Raw genomic sequence first — 19,003 nt, 5'->3', positions numbered from 1 at the left:
ACAGAAATTGTGCGGCGGTGGCAGCGGGAGGCCCCATTAGCTAAAGTGGTACCTCAGGTTAAGAACAGTTTCAGGTTAAGAACGGACCTCCAGAACGAATTAAGTTCTTAACCCGAGGTACCACTGTATAGTTTTGTATGTTTGGTGGTTTATGTTGCCTCAGCTGGTTTGCAGTTTAGCCAGAACAAGCCAAGACATTTTGCCACCTGAGGCAAACCACAAAATGGCACCCACTGCCAGGGAAGAAGGGGTGAGTGTAGATTTCATTTGGGAACAAGGAGTGGAATCAAATCAACCTGACCTGATGGTTGAAGTCGAAATCAAGCGCCATCACGTGGAGACCTATATCCCCTGTCTCTCTCCTGACAGAAGTCATCCTACACGATGACCAAAAATGTTTTAAAACAAATTTGTGGCTGCATACACACTATACCTTTAAAACACATTAAGCGTTACAATTTGGTTTGCTGGCATGCTTGTGGCTTGTAAAAAAAAACTCTCAAGTCTACTGATACGCTAAGTAAAGTCCCATGAGAAACACACCACAACTTTTCACTGGAGATAAAATGTCTCATTCATTCCACCCAAATCAGCCAGACAGACAGGGCGGAGGTGGGGGAAGGGAATCTAATTCCTCGTCATGTTTCAATTTGGACAGAAAACAAGTGTGATTTGGACTTTTTATTCCCTCTAATAATATTGGAGTTGGTCTAAGTTCAGCAAATTAAATCAAAATGTGGAAAAAGAAATACAGGTTTTTAGAGCTATGCACTTATGTGCATGTGTGTCGGCAGGCAAATCAAGGTGGAAGCATGTGGAAATTTTAAATTTGTGTCTTTTTTGTATACAATGTACTGAGCCCAGAAAATCCTCCTGCTGCTGCTGTTGTTAATTAAATTTGTATACCACCCTACACCCACCGGTCTCACTCACCATGTTCCTTGTGGTTTACTTTTCCTCGGAAGAGTAAATAGCAAAACAAACAAACAAAAAACCACTTGCCCCATGTCCCTTAGTTTTGCAATCCAGCCTCCATTTGTAAAGGCCCATTCCGGATTCTGGCTATTGGTGATGTTTAGGTTTGACAGAATGTTGGGAGCTGGTTGCACACAGGGAGAGAATGAGCACTGGGAAAGGGGAGGGAGAGATATATCCTAAAGCACTGGATTTCATCCAGTGGGTTGGAATCCAATTATACAAATTTACAACTTGTGTACAAGTCAGTCAGAGGACTCAATTGCAAAATTCAGGAAAATAAAAAGGAGGGCTGCAGTTCAGTTTGTGCACTATTTCAAGAAATGTGAATTAGAGATATTTCCATGAAAATGGGAACTGAATCCCTCCCCCTACCCCAAAAAAATCTCTGTTTGAGCTTCATGTGTTTGCTGGTCTCTGCTGTAGAGCAGCCCCGTAACTTGATGTGAGGAGATAACCTGCTTTTAGTAGACTCCCCAGTCTCTTCTTTTTGAGGCATTTTATCAAATATTGAAGCACTGCTTTCCTCAATAAGTTAGGGAGGAAAATAATATGTACTCTTCTTTAAAAAGGAAGAATGGAGGTATTGGGGATAGTGGGATATCATCACTCTCCCTAAAAATGAACTTGGGTGCTGAGTGTCTCCAGGACTAGAGCCAAGACATGGACACGAAGAACCAAGAGAGAAGTAACAGCATGCACTGGGGAGCCTGCACATTTGCTGAAAGGCAACAAATCCTGAAAGCAGGACAGCCTGTTGAGGATGGTGAAGATTCAGTAGCCATGGGATGCTGAGGGTCAACTGAAAGGCAAAACAGGAAGTGATTGGGATGGAGTTTCCTGGAGAAAGGCAGCCCACCTATTTCGAGGAAATTATGTGCAGCCACTTGGTTTTCTCCTAACTCTAAATGTGTTTTGCAGGGTGGTCCAGGTCTCCGAGGTCCAAAAGGTAGCCGAGGTGACCTTGGCCCAAAGGTAATTTGTCATGTTGCTTCTTCTTTAATGGGTTTGTGATTGCATAGTAAAAATTTTGATTTGAATAGTCTGTAGGTATAATCCCGGTCCATAGGGATTTTCCCCCTTGATGCAAGGGATACTTGAGACTTGTACCTGCTCTCTTTTCCATTGCATTTCCTCAATCACAGATGCTATTTGCAGAAACTTTCATTGTCTGTTAGGGTGATGAGAGGAAGAGTCTTTAATAACTTCATGGATTTCTACAGAAAAATGTAGAATTGCATTCATTGAAATATTTTTATGAATGTAGAATTACATTCATTGGAATTACATATTCATTGGAATATTTTTAATTTAGGAGCAGATCTACATGCAGAAAATATTTTGCTTGATCCAACCAGGCCTTTGCAGAGAACTTTCTTAGATCTCCTCAATTGGGTTAATTAATGTGTCACTTTAGTTCAGTTTGGAGGGAGCTGGAGGCTTTCTAGTCAGAGTAGATGGCTGTTCCTCTAATTCATGATATGATGGCCTTTTTTGTTCCAGGGACCAGATGGACCTCGTGGTGAAATTGGAGCTCCTGGTCCTCAGGGACCTCCTGGACCCCAAGGACCAAGTGGGCACTCCATCCAAGGACCTCCGGTAGGTTCTGGACAGTTGACAGCCCGGTCTTATTTGCACCATAGCAGTTAGAGTTGCCGGGTTTTGCAAAACAGTACAATACTTGAGCTGCAAAAAAGCAGCGCTAGAATCACAAGGTGCTTCCAGAGGACGGGGTTGTGGGGTTTTCCCTATGGGGGTAATATTTGACCAAAACCGGGAAGACCCAGGTGAATTTTGTTACACAGTTCAAGCCCTGGTTGAAGGCAGATTTGGGATCTTGTTTAGTGCCCTCTGATTCGAGAGTCTTTCAAAGTCTTCCCAAATCTTTAGCAAAAAAAAGGAACAGAATTATCCCTTATAAGGCTTCCAGTACACACTGCACCTTTAAAGCACATTCAAAGCACTTTTTTTATTCATGTTTTTGATCCAGAAAAGCTCAATTCCAATTGATTTCAGTGGGAGAATTGAGAGCTTGCTTTACTCGTGAAATCAGTAGAATCTAAAACTTTGGTTAGACCATGCCTCGTGTTTGTAGCTCACCTTTGCTCCCCCCCCCTCTTCTTCCCCAGAAATAAATCTGTAGTTCACAGTTTTGTACCTCTGTTTTGATGAAAGAAATGGGATAGCTGGACAAACAATGTGCCACTGGTATGATTAACTCTGTGGTCATTTATCAACAGGGAACAACTGGTGAAAAGGGAGAAACTGGAGAAATGGGCCGCCCTGGCCTACAGGTTGGTATGACTCTGCTTCCCAGCTCTCAAACTGCTGGAAATGCCTGTTCGTGAGACTCCGTTTGTCTCATTGTAATTGCAAGCAGAGGCAGGGCCGTCTTAAGTATATTCGGCGCCCCGCCCTCCCATTTCCCAGAGTTGCCAACCTTTTTACGGCACTCCCGGCAGCTTTGCGGGGCTGGAGGAGGCGGGCAGCAACTGGAGGGCGGCTCCTCCGGCGGAGAAGAGGCAGAGGCTCCAGGCACTGCGCTGCTTCAGCGAGGTGGGCAAGAGTGGCGAGCTGATGCCAGGAGGCGCCGTGCCCAGCCGCCGCCTCTTCCCTGGCGCCCGTGCCGCGGTGGCCACAGCAGGCAGAGGCTCCGGGCGCGGCACTATTTTGGTGTGGCATGGCGGAGGCGGGCGAGGGCAGCGAGCTGATGCCAGGAGGCGCCGTGTCCAGCCTCCGCCTCTTCCCTGGCGCCCTCCAGAACTTGGCGCCTGTTGCCCCGCGCCACTTGCCTCTATGGGCAAGACGCCCCTGAGCAGAGGGTGAATGTTGTCGTATCTTTTGAAATGCGTTATCTTTCATGCAGGGGGTCCCAGGAGCATCTGGATCCCCAGGACGAGATGGAAGCCAAGGCCAAAGGGTAAGACTGGACAAGTGACTCCTCTTTTGCTTCTTCTCCTTCCTCTGGGTCGTCCTTTCTAAGTTAATGTTCCAACCCCAGGTCTTCTGTGAGTCAGTTTTGTGCATGTGACATTGGCTGCTTCTCAAGAAATCCTGGCGAGGGAAGGCTTGGCCCGGGGCTCCTTTTTTTATCCCTTTCTGGACCAGCAACACACTGACTGTAGGTTTGTGCCAGGAACTGGCACAAATTCCAGCTACGTTTAAGTGCCTGAAATTAATCTAAGCGGTCTCCTATGTTCTGTGTGTTGCCTTTCGTCTTATAATATCTGAATAATAATAATAATAATAATAATAATAGTAAATAATTTATTATTTATACCCTGTTCATCTGGCTGGGTTTCCCCAGCCACTCTGGGCAGCTTCCAACAAAATATTAAAAATACAATAAAACATTAGACATTAAAAACTTCCCTAAACAGGGCTGCCTTGTTTATTTCTTTGACATCTGGTGGGAGGGCGTTCCACAGGGCGGGTGCCACTACTGAAAAGGCCCTCTGCCTTGTTCCCTGTAACCTCACTTCTCGCAGTGAGGGAACCTCCAGAAGGCCCTTGGTGCTGGATCTCAGTGTCCAGGCTGAACGATGGGGGTGAAGACGCTCCTTCAGGTATACTGGGCCAAGGCCATTTAGGACTTTAAAGGTCAGCACCAACACTTTGAATTGTGCTTGGAAACGTACTGGGAGCCGATGTAGGTCTTTCAGGACCAGTGTTATATGGTCTTGGCAGCCACTTCCAGTCACCAGTCTAGCTGCCGCATTCTGGATTAGTTGTAGTTTCTGGGCCACCTTCAAAGGTAGCCCCATGTAGAGCGCATTGCAGTAGATTATTTCATTCCGAGTGTGAAATATGGAGCAGAGAGAGAGAAAGGGGCTCTTCTCCGTGCTCTGCTATATTGCCTAAAGAGCTGTGCCCTGTTCCAGCATGAGCCATTTTGCTGCCTGAAATATAGCTCCACTTCTGGCTCGCTTTTTCTTAAAAAAAACCCCACAAACATTTCTGACACCAATATCTTCCTTCATTTCTCATAATCACCACACACACCTCATGGCACCCCTTAAAACAATCCCTTACTGTAGGCTCACAGTCTAACAGACATGACACAAAAGGAAAAAGGAATGGGGAGGGAAGAAGAAGAAGAAACAAGCAGTTGCTTCTTCACTGGCTAATGAATGGGGACAGGTTCATCTCTCCCTCCCCCCTTGCTATTATGCAGCCTCTCAGTGGCCCTAAGTCACCTGGGTGGTGGCAGAGACCAGTGTGTGCTTTCCTTCATCTCAGATGTCCCACGTAACTGGCAGGAGCAGAGTGTTCAAAACAGATGGAAGGAAGTGGAACCCCATCCAGTGTCAAGTGTAAACACTGTCATTTCATTACACCTGCGTGGCATTATTTAAATAGCAGAAGCAGCAATGTGAACCCGCTTGGATGGAAGATTTCTCTAGTTGCCTTTTGCTTTCTGTTTCCTTTGCTTTAATTATTAAGGTTTTAAAACATATGATCAAATATATGACAAGCTGCAAAAAGATTGTGAATGTTTACTGCTGTTTTCCACCCTGTAATTATACGATCACAGAAATAGCTTTCTGTTGATTTATTTTTCTTTCTTTCTTTTTAATCTCAAGTTTTCTGATTAGTGCTTTCAACAAGGAAGAAGTTATAACACATTCCCCAAGCCAGCCTGCAGAAATAAACAGATCAATTTCATGATGGATTGCACATACAATAAAATATATAGCTGAGGGCAGATAGGATTGCAGTTTTGAGACTGATTCAAGATGGTAAAAGCCAAACTTTTGGTGTGTGTTTTAATAAAGTAAGAAACCCTTAAGAGGGGTTTTGTCCTTAATTAGATTCAATCCACTGAGCAATATCAAGTCAGAACAGACCCATCAAAAACAATGGGCACAACTAAGAAGTCCCTTAGGGATGCGGGTGGCGCTGTGGGTTAAACCACAGAGCCTAGGGCTTGCCGATCAGAAGGTCAGCGGTTCGAATCCCCACGATGGGCTGAGCTCCCGTTGCTCGGTCCCTGATCCTGCCAACCTAGCAGTTCAAAAGCATGTCAAAGTGCAAGTAGATAAATAGCTACCGCTCCGGCGGGAAGGTAAATGCCGTTTCTGTGCGCTGCTCTGGTTTCGCCAGAAGTGGCTTAGTCATGCTGGCCACATGACCTGGAAAAACTGTCTGAGGAAGTGGACAAACGCTGGCTCCCTTGGCCTGTAAAGCGAAATGAGCGCCGCAACCCCAGAGTCATTCATGACTGGACTTAATTGTCAGGGGTCCCTTTACCTTTAAGAAGTCCCTTGATTTCAGAGGTATGACTCTTGAGTTTGCTTAACCATATCGGGTAACAGGATTAAATAAGACCACATTTCAAACTTACATTAAGGTAATTATTCTAAGCAGAGAAATATAGCAAGAAGTTCTGTTTAAACCAATGGTACCAATTTCACAAGGTTTTTTTTTAAGAGCAGGACTGCAGGGCTGTTCAAATCAATCAGCTCTTAGACTACATCTAGAAACAGATCTTGGGCTCCTGCAATTCCCTCTTGCTCTTTCTCTGCTCCCTTCATTTCAACATCACAAAAAAAAAAACCCTCTGCAGTCCTCAAACCACTCAACTTATATATGCCCTGCTGAACCTCCTCTGGAATTAAGCTTTTAAACCACGAAGAATAAGCAAGGGGAATTCTGGCATCTGTTACTTATGAGAAAGGTGGTAATATAGATCTATTCTCCTAAGCCTCTCTTTGCTTAATCCCTTTCTTGCCACATGCAGTTATTGTAGCGGGCCTTTCGCTGCATTCAGGCACTGCAAAGCGAGGGCTTCCATTAGGCCATCAGCTCAGTAGACAATGCCGCAGCTGTGAATGAGGGGGTGTGTGCCTGTGTTTGTGTGTGTGTGTTTCTGGACAGCAGATGCTGTCCAAGATTGACTTGGCAGCACAACGTTAGTTTCGTTTAGTCAAGAATTTCTGTGCCTTGCTCCAAGAACAGCACTGAGCGAGTTCCTACGCCTGGATTTGGGTCTTTTACCAGAAATACTGTGTCAACGCAGCCACGCTGAGTGGCAGCTGATACGGTTCTGAGCCCACACTGGAACTTTTCATCTCCTTTGTTGCTCCAACTTTGTTGGCTGGGACTCCCGGCATTTGCAACCACCATTTGCGTTTACTTAAAGAAAAAGATGGAATACAAAGGAGAGGGTAGGAGAAACACAGATGGAGGCTGGTGGGCCAACCAAAACATATTTTTAAAAAGTCAAAGTGGGCCTTGTTGCAGATTTGGTTGGATCCCAGGTCTGAAAAAGCTGGAGGCTACTGCTTGCTTCAAGGAACGGTACCCAAATAGATCGCATCACTGGCGAAAGAAATAGAAAGGAACACTCTCTTCTCCCCACAAATGGGAGACATACCAGAGGTCAGAGTGCAGAATCCAACTGATCTGAATGCATTCTAATGGAGACGTTGAAAGAATCTGAGCCAGGAAAGAGGTCTGGCTGGAAGAATACAAATCTGGTGGGAACCGATGGGTGGGAAGGGGTTAAAAATATCTTGCAACGTCTTCTTCCCTGCAGATTTCCTCCCATCTGCACAGGCAGGGTTGCCAGCAAATACAGGACTGGGAATCCCCATTTTGCTGCTTACGGTCCAATTTTGATCTTAAAATCTAACACCTCCCCCAAAAAATCATAAATGGGAATGAAGTATTGTGCTGCTACAGCTGGTTTGAAGCTAATGCAAGTATAGCGTTAAGGGGAAAGACCAGAATTTCTTTTATTTTCTAATATCTGAAAAGTCCCATATTTCCCACTAATTCACAGATCTAACGCGGTGGTGCAGTCACCCAATATAAACGCATTCCCCTTCCTTCTCTGCAGTCTGCATTTCTGGTTTAAGATGTATACCTGCCTTTTGATAATCCGGGAAGCAACGTTTTGTAGCAGCTTCTGAAAGTTTCTAAAGGCTAGCATGTATCTCTTGTTGGAGGGACTGCAGGAGCAGTGCTGCTCCCCCAACTTCAAACAGACTGCTGCTTGACTTAATTTATAAAAGACCCATTTTCACACCTAACAAAATACAGTAGGAGGAAATTCGTCAACGGCCAAAAGATACAGAAACAGTGCCAAAGTAAATATGCCCGGAAGGCTTGCATGGATATATTATTTAGCAGCTAAACAAGAGAAAGCCGCAAAACCTGAAAACGTATCATGTGGTATGATTTTAAAACGAAAGCTAGGAAGAAACTCAGGTAGAAGCATATCTTTTCACTCTCATTTGAAGAAGAATCGGCAGAAAAGTTAATTCACCCCCATCTTCAAAGAACTGAAGGTGGCACTGTGGTTTGCAAGCACCAACAGGTAAAGGGACAAACAGATTCCTAACTTACTTTGTTGCCTCTGAACAGTGACTGCGCAGCTCACATCAGTGTTGTATGTTGCCCATGTGCAAATCCTAGTTCTTTTGGAGTTTTCTTGGACCTTGGAGACTTCCAGACAGTTGAGATTTTCAAGCGGGATTCCATCGAAAACCAGCACAATACCAGGTTGCACAATTCAAGTTGATTGAACAACAAACCTGCTTCTCCCCCCCCCCAAAAAAAAACCCCATAGGCTTTTAGTGACAAAGAAAGCAACGGGGAAAGGGCGGGATAAACAATTGCTTGACGCAACATCATATATAACCTCCCCACAAACTGATCAGAACGAACGCTCAGTAAAAGCCAACATCGTCTAACCACCCTGAAAACTTTGCAGAAACGAATCAGGTTTAATGCTTAAAAAACTGGTTGAATGAATTGATTGGTTTTGTGCTTGTCCTGAACATCCTGTAGAGAACATCAAGAGTTCTGTGGAGTCTGGGATTGTGGCCTTCCTTGTCTAGTGAACAATACTGTTCTAGTCTATGGGAAATTGCTCCTGCGTCTTATGCGGGATAAAAAGCAATACTCTAATTTATGTACTTGCCTCTGATCTAGGGCCTGCCAGGCAAAGACGGACCCACTGGCCCTCAAGGGCCACCAGGGCCTGTGGTAAGTAAAAATACACCAAATTCTAGGTAACGTGGATTGAGTATTTGATATGGTAGGAAATACATGTTTGTTTAACTATGCAAAGGTATCTACGAAGGGATGCGGGTGACGCTGTGGTCCAAACCACAGAGCCTACGGCTTGCCGATCAGAAGGTCAGCGGTTTGAATCTCTGCGACGGGGTGAGCTCCTGTTGCTTGGTCCCTGCTCCTGCCCACCTATCAGTTCAAAAGCACGTCAAAGTACAAGTAGATAAATAGGTACTGCTCCAGCGGGAAGGTAAAAGGCGTTTCCGTGCGCTGCTCTGGTTCACCAGAAGTGGCTTAGTCATGCTGGCCACATGACCCAGAAGCTGTCTGCGGACAAATGCCGGCTCCCTCGGCCTATAGAGTGAAATGAGCACGCAACCCCAGAGTCGTCAGTGACTGGACCTAACAGTCAGGGGTACCTTTACCTTTTAAAGGTATCTACAGCATGGTATGTTCTAGCTAAACACCAGAACATACAGCTATTTGGTGTTGTGAGGATATAGGGGAAGCCTCCATGAATAAGCTACTTTGGGGTTGTGCATCGTCCTGTTAACTTGTGTCAAACTTAAATTTAGGCTGCAGCTCACCATCTTCAGCAGAGGTGGTCAGGCATATTCTCAAGACGTATTGAGTGCATCCTCAGTTCTGGAGTCAGAAAATGCCAACTAGGAAACTTAAATGAAACACAACTTTAATACCATCCAACTTTGGGAGACTCAAAATGTGGTGCATGTCTTCTGGAATGCGCTTCTGGGTGTGACCCATGCCAAAAAAATACTGGGGGGGGGGGCAAGATGTGCTTTTTTTTTTTTGCACCACGCAGGACCATGGCCCCCCAAAAAGCACTTTTTTCAGGGCAAGAGCACAGCGTGAGAGCATGTGAGATTACAGCACCCAAAATGGCAGCTGCAATCTTGCGCAAAAAAAGAGATGTCCTGTTTTTTTCCCCCCAGGGCCCTTGGCAGGTATGAACTTTATCTGTATGAGACTGTATAGTTCAATTGGTATATGGATGTGTTGTCTTGTTCTCTCTGTGCAGGGAATACCTGGTGCTCCAGGTGTACCAGGAGTCACCGGCAATATTGGGCCACAAGGCGATGCTGGAGCACCTGTAAGTAGCAGAACACTTTACTGAATGTATCGCTATGGCCATCCTTTTTGAGATATTTACCACAAGTTCAGTACACAGGATAAGCTCTACCTTAGGATTCCCAACAGTGCATATACAACTTCCCTCCAGGGCCTAGGTGGTGTCAGGAGCAGGTCAGCAATAAATCACACGGAGTAAGTGAAGTTAACCCTTTATTAGAAGAAACAAGAGCTGCTCAGCAATGCCAGGCCTTATGAGCACAGCAACTCTTCCCAGTAGATCTGGCCCCCAGAATGTCACCTAGGAAGGAATGTGGCCCTCAGGCTTGAAAAAAACAAGACCTTTCCCTGATCAAGGGAACTAAACATCTGCATGGACACACTGCAGCTTCTCACAATGATACCATACGAACCCTTCACCTGCCAAACTCTGAAGCTGTGTTTGAAATGTACAGTGAGATACAATTCAATCCCATTGTCATAACTACTCCTATAATATGGTTCGGGCCCACTGACCTGCAGTCACTGCATTAAAAAACAACCCTATTAATCACAGAAGCAGAAGAAAGGGCACGCACACAAATTAATTTTTATTCTTTTTTGTTCCCCCGCAGGGACTTCCTGGACCAAAAGGCGAGAGGGGTGAACGTGTAAGTGCACTGTAAATACAGAGAGCACAGCAGACATATGAATTACTGTAGCTTTTAATTCTTTAAAAAAGCTATTTGTTTGCCTACTATATTTACAGCTCACCTTTCATCCTGAGAAGCTCGGTGGGACTTGCTTCTAAGTGGACATTGCATAGTATTGTACTGTTGACAGCCAAAGGTTACCATGGCAAACTTTGTGCAAACAAATCAGGACAAAGGCTCAATTAACCGTTAATCTGGAATCGTAGAATTGTAGACTTGAAAGGGACTTCTAAAGGACATCTAAAGGAGCTAACAGGTGTTAACATGTTATTACAATGTTCTTATCACACAGGGAGACCTCCAGTCCCAGGCCATGGTACGGGCAGTAGCCCGTCAAGTATGTGAACAGCTTATCCAAGGTGGGTAAAAAGAATTTCCATCTTACAGTTCTAAAACACAGTTGTGGAAGTTGTGATCAAACAACCCACCAGCCCAATTGTGTCAAATTAATCCTTCATTGGGACCAGTTGTTGAAGGGCAAGTTTTAAGGATCTGCCTTTCTTTGCAGGTCACCTGGCCAGGTATAACTCCATCTTAAATCAAATCCCAAGCCAGTCTGTCTCAACACGAACTGTCCCTGGACCCCCCGGTGAACCAGGGAGGCAAGGGCTACCCGGACCTCAAGGAGAACAAGGATCTTCGGGAAGGCCAGGATTTCCAGGCAGTCCTGGCCAGCCTGGAAGACCTGGCGAAAGAGGTGAGTTGTGAACATCGAGATTTATAAAACTGGAGCTTGCATGAAGGGTACCAAACACAATAAACTTGTGTCTGACATCAGAGGGAACATGGAAAGTGGGAGACATATAAATAGCTTTGAGTTCCTGGATAGCACTGAGTGTGATAAAAAAAAAAAACACCATGCTGAATTTTTCCAAAATTAATTAATCTCTGAGCAGCACTATTAAGAGTTTCTTTTTGGGAACTGGCCTTTCAGAAAGAGTATTTCATACCAAGCATAATTCTGTATAAAGCATTTGTGAAAATGGGGTCAAATTGCTTGATAACTGCGTATCAAACCTTCCTTTTCCATGGCATTGGGTGAATAGGTGTGTGTGTGTGTAATCTTAACCATGTCTACTCAAAAGTAAGTCGAATTGAATTTAGTGGGGCTTAGTCTGAGGAAAGCAGGGTTAGGATTGTAGCCTAGGGGTTGCATTCAACTAAGTCGTGCTTAGAGTAGACCCTCTGAAGGCAGTTTCTGTCAGGAGTTCAGTCTACACTCGAGTAGGACCCTGACAGAGACCCATGCCCAACTGGCATGTTCTCTCCCTCCTGGTTGATCGTTTGGGAGCTTCATAAGCTTTCTTCAGCCCGAACATCACAGTGACCGATGCCAACCGACGCCGGCACATTTAGGGATCCGCAGAGTCTTCACAGCTTGCATGACAGACCTTAGCAACTCAGCATTTTGGCTAATCTACTTGATTTAAATATAAACACACACGGAGTCCTGCAACATGGTTCCCTCTCTCTCTAGCATCAGACAGCAAAGGGAACAAAGGACAATAGCCCCACTCCACGGAACACAGTAACACAAACATCCTGTCTCTATCACTTCCCACTCTGTGTAGTCAAAACATACACCGTCATGTGAAAGACAAAAATCCCATGACTGCAATCATGGAGCAGGAATTCTAACAGTTTCTGCATGTGCTGTAGAGGGAAGTGAGGGACTGATGGGGCTCATGCACCTGGGGAGGTAGCCCAGCTAGGAGAAGGAAAACTCTAATCCTAAAGCTCCGCTGCCTTGAAGGATATATTCAGGAAAAGACAGGGCTAAGGAGTAAACCTTACACAAATCTGGACTGAAGTCCCTAAAATGGTTGGATGGCGCCTTATATGGCTCCTTCCGGCAACTCCTGCAGCCAAACTGGTGCCAAACGTATTGCTCTGTTTTCCTTTGGACCACATCAGTGAGGCCAAGAGGTCTTGTCATCTGGGCAGCCCAGGACCTCCAGACTCACTTCCCAGGCTTGTGTCCCGAAGAGGTCAGTTCAGTGCTGCTAATGCAGCAGTTTGACTTCAGAGACACACTCCATTATCTCTCGAGACAGATGCATGCTAATAAATAAATAAATGCCAATAAATTTATCCCTGATGGGACTGAAGATGTCTTACAAATAAAAACAGGAACCGGTAAAAACACAGAAAAAACAATATATAAAAAACAATTAAACATTGATAGAATTAAAACAATAGACATATATAAACATCTGTTAAAACCATACAGATAATTACCATAAAAACAGCACGGCACCAACTCTTTCATTAAAAGCAGTCAGTTCCCCAGAGCCAGTTGGAATAAGAAAGTTCTTCATCTGCCAGTGGAAGGACAATGAGGAAGGAGCCGGTCTAGCTTTTCTAGGGTGTGAGTTCCAAAGCCTGGGAGCAGCCACCAAGAAGGCCCTGTTCAAGAATGTTACTTATGCAATGGGGTTTTTCCCCTTGCCCCATAGGAGGGGGGGGGGGGATAATTCCACCTGGCATGCCCAAATGCTTCCTAAGATGGAACGATCACTTTAGCACAATGTTGAATTTCTCCCAAATACAACAAAGGGTCTTTGGTAAAGACCAGCAAATTTAAACGAGCACATACTTTTGCAGACTAGAGTCCATTTCATCAGCAGCATCAGAAAGCTTATGCCATTATAAAACATTAAGGTGCCCCAAAAGACTATTCTGCTGTTTTCTGCGGCAACAGACTAACACTGCTCTTCCTGTGGAAATAGTTACAGTGGAAAGCCAGTGAACTGTATTTTTCCTTCGCTGGTGCAGTCTTTCTCATATAATTGCTTAATTTTTACGGCCTAGTTTCATTTTGTAATTTTAGTAACTCCAAATAAAAGTTGAACACCAGTCAGTAGCACTGAGGCTGAACAGGAAGGAACTTGTTTCCCAAACTTTACAGCAGGTGGGATTTTGTAACTGAGCTAAGGCAGTTTCAGCTGACTACTTCCCATTGACAGTTAAGGGAAGTTGGAGTCTGTGTGTGTTCCCTTTAATATGCCTCCTGAAATTATTGCAGCCCCATTTGTGAATGATGGATCTTATATGGTGAATGATTTCCAGCATTCCCCCGGAATGAGGGTGTGTGAGCATGGCAAGGGGGAAGTAACTTGAAGTAACTTGAAGACAGAATCAGTCTGTGCTATAAAAAAAAATGCTTTGTGGAAGGAATGGATTTTGACAGGGAAAGAAGGTATTTCAGGTATAGCTAATTTTCACTGAATTCAAAATCGCAGTATAATAAAAATGCAAGGTAAGTAATAAAAGAAACAATGAAAATACAGTTAAAAATCTATGTGAATATTTCTCAATTCCCAAACCTTTGTCGGCATATAGACAAGATTCCAGGAAGGTTCAGTACAGTAAAATCACTCAGCAAAATCTGCATCTAACAATTAAGATAATGTATAATGGTGAAGGTAAAGGGACCCCTGACCATTAGGTCCAGTTGCAGATGACTCTGGAGTAGCGGTGCTCATCTCGCTTTATAGGCCGCGTAGCATGACTAAGCTGCTTCTGGCGAACCAGAACAGCGCATGGAAACGCCATTTACCTTCCCGCCGGAGTGGTACCTATTTATCTTCTTGCACTTTGACCTCCTTTCGTACTGCTAGGTTGGCAGGAGCAGGGACCAAACAACGGGACCTCACCCCGTCGTGGGGATTTGAACCGCCGACCTTCTGATCAGCAAGCCCTAGGCTCTGTGGTTTAACCCACAGCACCACCTGCGTCCTAAGATAATGTATAATCCTCTTTGCGTGTTGCAGAAATCGGGCAGCTATCTCCATAATTTATGCATTGCATGAAGAAGTAGGTTTTTCTTTTAATTGGTCCTGAGTCTTCATGTCCATCCATCGTTACCTTTAACTCTCACCTTCCTCCTAATAAGCTCTTTGTGGTGGTTTTGCTTTAGTTGTTTGCTCTGTAATGTGCCAAAAATAACTTATAGGGGCAGCAGTACAGAGGGCACAAAAGCAAGGGTGGGTGTGTTTGTGTGGAGGGGGCAATATCTTCAAGGAGTTTAAGCCTGCTGACACTTAACTAGTTTAAGGCTTAAATCCTGCACACACACACACACACACACACACACAGCCCTGGGTGTAAGTTTAGACTATTACAATGCATTGACAAACAATCTGGAATCTGCAATTGGTCCAAAATTCTTAACCATTCCAACAGAGGCTTGGACTTACTTTTGAGTAAACAGGCATAGGATACTTCTATAGTTTTGCAATCCAATGCACACTTTTCCCGGGAGTAAGCCACATTAAACTCAATGACTGGTATTCAACTAAATTTTACTCAGACCTATTGAAATCATTGGACCCAAATTAGTCGTGCTCATTACTTTCATTGGGTCTCCTTTCAGTAAAATGTGGTTGAAAAATGACCCAGCGGTGCTTATCTTTGAGTAGACATGCAAATGATTGCACCGTGAGTCTTTTGGGAGCAAATACAACTGACAGAATGATGCTAGTAAGTCCCACAGGGCTCAATGGGACTTACTCCCAGGTAAACATGTGTATAGTATTACAGCCTAAGTGACTTCGAGTGCACAATATGGAGGTTGCATTGCGTGTTATATTCCCTGCGCGTGAAAGCCATTTTGCATGCAGTAATGGCAGCTCTTCAGTCATTTCTGTGTGTCAAACATCTTGCTCAGTAGTCATGCTGTTGGCTCTGATGAGGAAACCTTTTAGTGACCTCTGAGACTGCCTCCCACCTAAAAGAAGGAGAAAAAGGAAAGAAAACCAAAGTCTCTGAGGCCATAATTCTAATTACTTCAGTGTAAGAGGAGAAAAGATTTAGGAGGGCAAGCTTGTCAGCCCCGGGTTTCTATGGCGAAGCTGAACAAAGAGTGACATTGTTCAGTGGTATAAGGGAAAAGAGCGTTGAGGTAGGAGGGAAAGGGGAAGTTGGAGACAAGAAAGGGACTGATTCACTGTTAAAGGGGGTGGGCTAAAGAGTTGTGGGATGCTGGAGGAACTGCCTGAAAAGCATAATTATTTGTGCCACTTAAGCAAATGTCTTGGAGTGTGGATTAGGCAGATGTACAAGATAAAGGAGGACGAACTATGTTTTGGATTGTAGTAATAATTCGCAAACACGCAACAACAAACTTTATAGCCTTGTCTGTAGCTTGCAGGGAACCTGCCAGGCAATTCTTCAGAGGAGCGATAGTTTGCGATAACGAAAAGAAGAAGAAGGCATGGGATCAAAGTTCCCTCATTCTCATTATTTCTGTTGCTAAAACAGCTGTCAAAGCAAAAGAGACTTTTTGGCAGGACTTGCTTGGAATTGATATATACGAACATCTTCACCAGCATTAATGGCCATGCTTTCTAATGTCAAAAACTGGTCCCAGGCCAATGCAGAAGTAGGGCCAACTACATTGCATAGTTCAGAAAGCTGACCTTGGGCTAAAAACGGCTTATGTCAGAGTAGACTTGCAAATGCCCCGTGGAAATAAGCACCCTTGAGCTTGTTGCACAGTTTCAGTTCATTTTGGTGGGACTTGCACTGAACCTCCCAGTTGATTATGCCATTAAGAACATAAGGAGAGCCCTGGTAGATCAGATCAAGGATTCAGCTAGTCCAGCATCCTCAAGAGCATCCTATCCCCATCATCCAGCCCGGACACTGAGGTCCGGCTCTGAGGTCCTTCTGACGGTTCCCTCCCTGTGAGAAGTGAGGTTACAGGGAACCAGGCAGAGGTCCTTCTCAGTAGTAGCACCCACCCTGTGGAACACCTTCTCATCAGATGTCAAGGAAATAAGCAACTACCTGACTTTTAGAAGACATCTGAAGGCAACCCTGTATCGGGAAATTTTTAATGTCTAATGTTTTACAATTTATGTGCTGTAAGCTGCCCAGAGTAGCTGGGGAAACCCAGCCAGATGGGTGGGGTACAAATAACAATAACAATTATACTGTCAGAGAGGCTAGCCAGACACCTCTGGAAAGCCCACAAGCAGGGCTTGAAGACAACACCCCTCTGAATATTGAGTCCCTTTAACTATCAAAACTTAATTTACAGACCTGTCTCTCCATGAATTTGCCTAATCCACCTCTGGCACAGCCAGAGTCACTTAGCAGTCATTGCTACATCTTCTGGCAGGCAAGCACAAAAGTTAGTTTTGTGTTGTGGGGGACATTATTTCCTCTTGAATGTTAAGAAGAGTCTGATGAGTCACACCAAAAGCCCATCTAAGGGTAAAGGGACCCCTGACCATTAGGCCCAGTCGTGACCGACTCTGGAGTTGTGGCGCTCATCTCGCTTTATTGGCCGAGGGAGCCAGCATACAGCTTCCAGGTCATGTGGCCAGCATGACTAAACCGCTTCTGGCGAACCAGAGCAGCGCACGGAAACGCCGTTTACCTTCCCACCGGAGCGGTACCTATTTATCTACTTGCACTTTGACATGCTTTCGAATTGCTAGGTTGGCAGGAGCAGGGACCGAGCAATGGGAGCTCACCCCATCGTGGAGATTCGAACCGCTGACCTTCTGATCATCCAGAGTCGGTCACGACTGGATCTAATGGTCAGGGGTCCCTTTACCTTTACCTTTACCCGGCCACTGCTTCCGGTTGCAGTATCCTGACTATGTCCAGAAAATTTCAGACATATGGCAGCCCCAGTATAAGTACTGTGTTGTCCTAGCAAAAGGACAGAATCAGGCTGCTAGTTTCACATCCCCCAAGCTGGATTCTTCCTTGTTGTTAAAACTAGATATGATCTCAGCGAGTCTCCTGCCTAAAATTTTATTTAGGCTGTTTGAGAATTTGGAACCCAATGTTCTTTGGGTGGAGGCGGGGGGAGAGAAACAAGCCATAAATAATGTCGAAATAGCTAAGAGATGTTCATTTGCCTGGATATGCATGTTTTGGGCAATCACTCAGCCTGAGAAGCAGTAACTCTCAAGGCGAGGTGGTGAAAAAGAATTGGGAGAAGCCAGCTAAAGTTGAAGTTGGGGCGGGAGCAGAGAGGCGTTTGGACTATTAGAATAACTGTTCTGTTCAAAAGGGGATGAAATTTCACCCAGATGGTTCATTGCTCGGGTGGGAATGCATTTAGCAGAGGTGTTCCTTGATCTCTGTTTGATTATTTTGTTTGTATCCCACCTTTTCCTATATAATGTTCCAGATTATTTAGGTACTGCACACTCTCTGATCCTTTCTATGCACACAAAAAGCTAGTCTTTAAACTGAATGCTGTAAAACAAGACTATAATTTATGTTTTAATAAAGCAGTGGAAATTGTCATAAAAGGAGGTTCTCTCCCTTTTCGCTTCCCTCTGGTTCCTATCTGCAAATGAGCTCCTCATTAGCATTTTTCCTATCCGAAAAGCACCATCAGTCTGCCCTGTCACTGCACATAAGAGGCGGGATGAAATCAAGATGATGTAAAGGAAGGGAAAGGCTCCCTGAAGTCCTTTTTTGTGCTTCTGCCAAATTAGATAGCTTACAATTCATTCCTGCATTAGCGGTTTAGTGACACTAAGCACATGCTTCCTTTATAAGAAGTTATTTTTAATACTCACGAACAATTCCAATTTTTTGTTTTTTAAAAAAATAAAAGTTAGTAATTTTGAGAGATAAACTATGTTAGCTTGCCAGCGACCGAGCGAGCAAGCAACTTTTCAATGGCTCGACTATGACTGAATTCATGATGTTGACACCCATTATTGTTGTTTAGTCATTTAGTCGTGTCCGACTCTTCGTGACCCCATAGACCAGAGCACGCCAGGCACTCCTGTCTTCCACTGCCTCCCGCAGTTTGGTCAAACTCATTTTAGTAGCTTTGAGAACACTGTCCAACCATCTCGTCCTCTGTCGTCCCCTTTTCTTTGTGCCCTCAATCTTTCCCAACATCAGGGTCTTTTCCAGGGAGTCTTCTCTTCTCATGAGGTGGCCAAAGTACTGGAGCCTCAGCTTCAGGATCTGTCCTTCCAGTGAGCACTCAGGGCTGATTTCCTTAAGAATGGAGAGGTTTGATCTTCTTGCAGTCCATGGGATTCTCAAGAGTCTCCCCCAGCACCATAATTCTAAAGCATCAATTCTTTGGAGATCAGCCTTTATGGTCCAACTCTCACTTCCATACATCACTACTGGGAAAACCATAGCTTTAACTATACAGACCAGTGTTCTTATCTGTTTACAGTTTTTAAATATTCAATAAACCATTTCCATTCTTTTATATAAAAAACTTTTATCTGGATTTC

General features: G+C 44.6%; 1 protein-coding gene across 4 annotated transcripts in view; it reads left to right on the top strand.

The window, feature by feature from the left end:
• Positions 1-19,003, top strand: part of COL14A1 (collagen type XIV alpha 1 chain) — a 131,034-nt gene that overhangs the window by 100,106 nt on the left and 11,925 nt on the right. For all 4 annotated transcript variants that reach the window (XM_081012464.1, XM_081012465.1, XM_081012467.1 and 1 more), the window contains 9 exons: positions 1,897-1,950; positions 2,479-2,574; positions 3,216-3,269; positions 3,842-3,895; positions 8,914-8,967; positions 10,034-10,105; positions 10,698-10,733; positions 11,068-11,134; positions 11,284-11,472. In XM_081012464.1, the coding sequence (XP_080868590.1) occupies positions 1,897-1,950; positions 2,479-2,574; positions 3,216-3,269; positions 3,842-3,895; positions 8,914-8,967; positions 10,034-10,105; positions 10,698-10,733; positions 11,068-11,134; positions 11,284-11,472 (676 nt within the window). The remainder of the gene's footprint in view (positions 1-1,896; positions 1,951-2,478; positions 2,575-3,215; positions 3,270-3,841; positions 3,896-8,913; positions 8,968-10,033; positions 10,106-10,697; positions 10,734-11,067; positions 11,135-11,283; positions 11,473-19,003) is intronic.

This window comes from Podarcis pityusensis (assembly GCF_964106645.2).
Source record: "Podarcis pityusensis genome assembly, chromosome: 7".
Lineage (NCBI taxonomy): Eukaryota > Metazoa > Chordata > Lepidosauria > Squamata > Lacertidae > Podarcis > Podarcis pityusensis.
The sequence above is the reverse complement of the archived record's forward strand: the minus strand, read 5'-3'. Positions and strand labels throughout refer to the sequence as shown.